Source organism: Wolffia australiana, chromosome 14 (assembly GCF_029677425.1).
Source record: "Wolffia australiana isolate 7733 chromosome 14, ASM2967742v1".
NCBI classification, from domain to species: domain Eukaryota; kingdom Viridiplantae; phylum Streptophyta; class Magnoliopsida; order Alismatales; family Araceae; genus Wolffia; species Wolffia australiana.
The window spans coordinates 2,095,286-2,101,366 of record NC_135848.1 but is presented as its reverse complement, the minus strand read 5'-3'; the positions used below and the strand labels follow the sequence as shown (position 1 = coordinate 2,101,366).

At 41.7% G+C, this 6,081-nt stretch overlaps 1 protein-coding gene across 1 annotated transcript; it reads right to left on the bottom strand.

Moving 5' to 3' along the window:
• Window positions 1-1,008: 1,008 nt before the first annotated feature.
• LOC144712315 (lysine-tRNA ligase) lies at window positions 1,009-5,779 on the bottom strand. Its single transcript, XM_078586552.1, has 6 exons — window positions 5,313-5,779; window positions 5,090-5,239; window positions 4,199-4,457; window positions 2,797-3,015; window positions 1,817-1,959; window positions 1,009-1,496 (listed from the first exon to the last, which is right to left on the bottom strand). Exons 1-6 carry the CDS (start codon window positions 5,574-5,576, stop codon window positions 1,185-1,187), a joined length of 1,347 nt encoding a protein of 448 aa, XP_078442678.1. The 5' UTR covers window positions 5,577-5,779; the 3' UTR covers window positions 1,009-1,184.
• Between the last annotated feature and the right edge of the window lie 302 nt (window positions 5,780-6,081).

Genomic DNA, 6,081 nt, shown 5'->3' with positions numbered 1-6,081 from the left:
TTACCTTGAGTCCTGAATAGAATTGTCTAGAACTTGTATGTCGATAATAGCATTTTTCATGAATGGTAAGTCAAGTGTCTCTATATGTAGGAAATTTTTTAAATAAGTAGTTCTCGTCTTGACTTTTTGTGATGTAACTCCAAGTGCATGGGGTAATAGTTTATATGTTTTGACCGTTCTGCATTTATAAAATAATTAAAAAATAATCCAATGTCTATAAATTTATAAAAATGTTTATACCACTCTAGATTTCAAAAACCTGTGATATGATATTTGTCATGATTGAATCTAACTGGCCAATCAGTGAGTCGGTTTGGCCAATCAATCATTGAATGGCCCACTAGATTGGATCTACTAACTCAGTCCAATCTCAAACTGGACTCTCTGGTAAATCTACTTGGCTTGGCCATACAAAACCTTTCAATCTGATCCAATCCGATCATTGAAATATGTGAAATGCCTTCCCAGTCACTGAAAAATGTGGGGCAGATTATGGTGGGATGACTGCTTACCCACCTCCAAATCTTTGAAACAAAAACTAAGAAATTTCTACAAGCTCAATATCAAGCATAAAAATTATCAGAAACTGTACAAAGTCCAACATCAAGCAAAGACATTTATCAGACTGCCAGAAGCCGAAGATCAAGCAAACATTCTGATTAAAATTTTTAGATAATTTTTTTGCTTGATCTTGGTTTCCGACAGATTCTGATAAAAATATCAGAATCTGACAGAAGCATAAGATGAACAAAAAAATGCACTAAAATCTGCCAAAAGCCCAAGATGAATGAAAAAAATTATCAGAATCTGCCTGAAGCCAAAGTTCAAGCAAGTTTTGGTATCAGAATTTTTTGAAGCCCAATATCAAGAAATTCTTTTATAAGAATTTGCCAGAACCCAAGATCAGACAAATATTTTATCAGAATCTTCCAGAAGCCCAAGGTCGAGCCATAAATTTTATACGAATCTGCCAGAGGCCAAGATCAAAGCAATTTTTCAACCAGAATCTGACAGAAGCTCAAGATCAAGCAATAAAAATAATCAGAAAGTCCCAGAACCCAAATATCAGGCAAAAGTTTTCATCAGAATCTGCCAGACGCCCAAGATCAAGAAAACTTTTTTTATCAGAAATTGCCCAAAGCCCAAGGTCAAGCAATACATACATACACAAAAATGGCTAACTTTTAGATCCGGGTGGGCTGCTTCTTCCCAGATACCGTCTTCTTCACAGCGCCAACAGAGACTAGGAACTGATCCAAGGATGAAAGGGTTTTCATGTCGTCTGGGGGGAAGTAACCGGCAGCCCGGCCCATAAAAGCAGCCAGCATAAGGCCCAGCGAGGGCCTAGAGGCGCTCGGGATGCCGAGAAGTTCATCCAAGAAAGAAAATGCTGCTAGAAACTCTGTTCTGCTAGTGGCCACAGGTGCAGCAAAGTGGGCTGGGATGATCCTCTTGAACGGCCAGTCCTGGCTTATCCTGTCCACCCAATCTCTCACCTGCCATCGCCATAAAAAACCAACGGTTCAGATGAAATGTACGGGATTGGGTCATCGATTTGTAGTGGGAACTGCAATCAAATCAAGATAAGATTGGATGGCCGTTGATCATCGGCATCGAGCAATCTGACGAGCAAAAAGGTTGATCTAACGGAATTGGTCGATCAGTCACGTGGGCCATTCTGATCTCCACTGTTGATTGATCATTTTTTCTGAAGAAACACTGTTGTCTGATCATGGATCTTCAATCAGATTGAATTTTCCAATCTGGTCGATCTGTTGGTAGATTAAAGGTAGGGCATTAAAGGTGGTGTCCTCACCTTGTCGGGGACTTTGCTGAAGACTAAGGTTTTCACGATGGGGGAGACAATCAGCTTTTGCGACATCTGAGAGAAACTAGCATTTGGCTCCAGAAGATTAGATGGCCCCAAGAACAGGATCTGAAGAACCATTCTTTCCCAGCCTGCAAGAATGCCTACATTATCAAGCTGAAAGACCAACTGGAGATTCCAAAGATAGTTTCTCCGGGTGCAATGAGATTTTCAGTGAGACATTTAGATAATGAGTGAGAAAAACAGGGTGAAAATGATTTCTTGAGAACAGAAAACACATAATATAAGATAATGCCCCCTAAGATTCCAAAAAGGTAGATAAATAAGAACAGAAAACTGAAATGTGAGTCGTCGGCTCACCACTGCTCATTATAAAGGAATTTAACGGGATAGTTCATCCCCATGATGGTATTTCAGCGAGACATTTGAATATATGGATAAACATAATCAAGAGAAAGAGGGGAAAATTGGGTTTTTCAATGCTGAAGAACTTTGGGAATGCATTTCAGACAGTAATGTCAAATGCGAGACATGATTACAAGTTCCAACATACAACTGCTACGGTTTTTAATGAAACTTTATTAAAAGATATTCGATCGGTAAATATTTTGGAGAAATTGACTGATACTGCAAGGAGAACAAATACCATATCTGTGGAATAAAACTCAAAATTAAGGGGAAACTGAGTCTGATGACAAATATATTCCATCAAAATTCAGTCACATCATCATAAATCCTGACCATGGTTCCATCAACAAATCAGATAAATAACAGCAATTTTCCAAGAACTTTGAGTGGTTAACCACGTACCCGAAAGGAAAAAATGGAGCAGAAGACTTTTCTTGTGAAATATCGAAACGATTAGGGAAAAGTGGCTGCACTTCCATGATTTAAAGAGTCTAATAACTTTTCAAAAAAGAAGTTATAAAACTGAAAATGAGGATCTTGATTTAGAAAAACAGAATCACCTTTTTGACGGTTGGCTAAGTTGTCCACAACAGGGTCCTGAGGTACTTCTCTCCCTTTGCTGAGGATCCTCACAGCGAGCCCGTTCTCCGCAGCGGCCAGCAGGGACTCTTTACTAATGCAATCAGGCGGCTGCCGAGGGACGAAGATAACAGCATCCGTCACAAGCATTGTTCTAGAACGCTTATGGTAAAACGCGACTTCGACATACGGCCCAATTCCTGCCACACCAGTTAATCATGAGAGACACAATCACAATCTGATCCCATCAAGAAAATATGTGAGTTGACCTTACAGGCCCAATAGGCTCTTTTATCCTCATCTCTCTACATGTTTATTTTTTTCCTGTCACACTAGCTTTTAGCCATGAGAGGTTCAGTCACAATCTCACTCCCTCAGAAGGAAGCAAAGAGGTAAATGTGTGAGTGGACCTCGTTGGCATAATGGGCTAATGGGCATGTTTATCATTATCTCCCTATATCTCTATCTCTATCTCTTCCTGCCACCCTTGTTTTTAACCATGAAATGCACAGCCATAATCTCACTCTCCCGGAAGGGGTAAATGTGTGAGTGAGCCTTATAGTCATAATGGGCTGATGGGCATATTAATCCTTCTCTCTCTATATTGCTCCCTCTTCATGCACCTTAGCTTTTAGCCATGAGAGGCGCAGTCACAATCTCACTCCCTCAGAATGGAAAGAGGTAAATTTGTGAGTGGCCATTACTGACGATACGGGTTGATCGGCATATTTATCGTTATCTCTATGTCCCTACCTCTTCCTGAAACACAAGTTGTTAGCTATGAGAGGCGCAATCATAATCTCATTATCGCAAGAAGAATGGAACAAAGAGGTAACTGCGTATGTGGGCCTTATAGGCCTAATGGGCTGATGGGTATATTTATCCTTCTCTCTCGATGTCTCTATCTCTTTGGGGTAAAGGGGCTCCTGCCACCCAAGCAGCCTCCCTATGCTCCATATCTCTCGCGATTGCTCACAACTTCATTTTTGAAAAATAAAAATAGAACTACTTTTTTTTGCTAAACCTTGCCAATTTAACTTCTTACTACTGCAGCAAAAGTAAGAGCCTTCTAGAAGACCAGCTGGTTTATGGGAATTCAATTTTCAAAAACCAGTTGCTGCTCTCCAACCAGAAGGGCTACATCTTTAAAGGAGAGTGCATGAAAGGTAAAACGACGAAAATGCCCCTATTAAGCCAAAATACCAAACCCCCTTGAGATTCAATTGGGATCGTACCATTTTCCCATAAAATTGGAGTAACATAATTTTCTCCTCTATCATTATTTCGCATGTAGTTTGTGTTAAGAACAGTGGAAGATTTCAAAAAGGAAGAGAAAGACAAACCGCGCAAGTTAAGGATGAAAACAAAAGAGGAAGGACTGACCCACTTCAGGGGAGCTTAGGACTTTCTGTTCAATCTCATCAGCCCATGGAGTGGAAGTGTCCTCATCTTTCAAAGGCTTGGACCCGAAAATGCCAAAGAACTCGAGAGGAAGGTTGATCGGCCAGCTCCATTGCCTAGGCGCCACCCAGATTCTTGCTTGAGGGAATTTTCGAGAAAACGGCCCCACAAAAATTTTATGTTCATAAGCAAATGTTGGTAGGAGTATGTACTCCACTGGAGCACCCAGTTCCTTAATGAGCTGCACAACACATTTCATAGTCAGAGCTTCAAGTTGAGCTTAGTGGTTGTCATCACCGATGACGATGACGAGAAGGTGAAGAAAGGACGATGAGGAGACATCATCATCCCTGTTATTTTTCCATGCCAGGATGACAATGATGATGATGATGGTGAAAATTTTGTCTTCGTTGGCGTCCCTTTGTTAAACCTCACTCAGATAATGAGAGACAATGGCGAAGTCATCACCGTCATCGCCATCATTTGTCTGCAGCAGGATGACAATGATGATGACAATGGCAAAATCCTCACCATCACTCAAACCACAGGTGATGAAGACGATGAAGAAATCATCATACTACTCAAACACCTCTTCAAAAAAAAAAAAAGATATTCCTCAAACACAAAGGTGAGATAAGAAATTGATAATTCTCACTACAATGTGCGAAAAGATAATGAAACCTCCCTATAATTCATAAAACCAATTATGTTTTTTGCCCCACCACAAGCAAAAAACAGACAAGTATCATCTCGTTATCATCCAGTAACCGTCTCATAATTGATTAATTGTCATCTAGTTATCCTCTCGTTATCTAATCCATTGCAAAAAAAAAAAAACTAGTTCTTAACTTATGAGAGAGAATTGAGCAGAACCTGAATGCACTCTTTCGTGGGGGCAATCGGCGCATGAACCCACAAACCCCCAGACTTGAGCTTGATCACGGTCATCCTAATATTGGTAGAGACGCTGCTGAATCCCAGTGCCTGTTCTTGTTCAAAAAGCCATATGCTACCTTTCACGGCCTTCAAAAACAAAGAAATAATCAGAAATCAAAGAACAGATGATCATCCAAACAAGAAGTACACGTTAAACAACCTCAACTCTCGTCGTGCGCCGATTAAGGAAAGGTCCGAGAGGGAAAGGGAAGCCGGTGAAGTTGAGGTAGAACCTCTCTCCACCGCCAACGCTAGAGCCAGGCCCAGAGGAAGCGACCACCCGACAATGGGAAGTCCGCTTGCTGGGAGAAACCAAACGAGGTAAGGCTCGTCGGAGGGAGAACGACGACGTTGAGCTTGCAATTGACGCCGAGGTCTGCCGGAGCTCCGCAGTGGGCAGAGAAGTGGTCGCTGCGGTCGCCATTGAAGCTTCTAGTGATCTTGGTTCTTGACCCACTTCGCCAAATGGTAGGGAAAAGTTGTGGGAGCGAGATTTGAAGAGCTCGCCATTGCTGGCATGCTGTGGCCATGGCGGGTACACGTGGAGGGTGGAGAATTGGTGGGTTGAGAGTCGTGGGTTTCTCTTGGTTTCTGCTGGGTGTGGAGAAATTCGGGAAAAGGGGTGGAATTTTAGTGGCCTGAGAGAAATTTGAGGGGAGTGTGCGTGTGAATTGAGTGTTTATTGAAAGCTTGGGACTTTGTTTGTAGATGTTGAAAGGGTGCTCTTGGTTTCTGCTATGGATGGAGAAATTGAGGGAGAAAGGTTGGAATTTTAGTGGCCTGAGAGACATTTGACGGCAGTATGGGTGAGAATTGAGTGTTATTGAAAGCTTGGGGCTTTGTTTGTTGATGTTGAAAGGGTCATCATGGGTTGCTCTTGGTTTCTGCAATGGATGGAGAAATTGAGGAGAAAAAAGGTTGGAACTTTA

Excerpts from the sequence above, each read along its gene's own strand:
- LOC144712315 (XM_078586552.1), bottom strand. The coding sequence starts at position 5,576 with ATGGCGACCGCAGCGACCACTTCTCTGCCCACTGCGGAGCTCCGGCAG. Across the intron at positions 4,458-5,089 it reads CCACGAAAGAGTGCATTCAG|CTCATTAAGGAACTGGGTGC; the intron begins GTTCTGCTCAAT and ends TGTGTTGTGCAG. Across the intron at positions 1,960-2,796 it reads CTTAGCCAACCGTCAAAAAG|GCTGGGAAAGAATGGTTCTT; the intron begins GTGATTCTGTTT and ends GCATTCTTGCAG.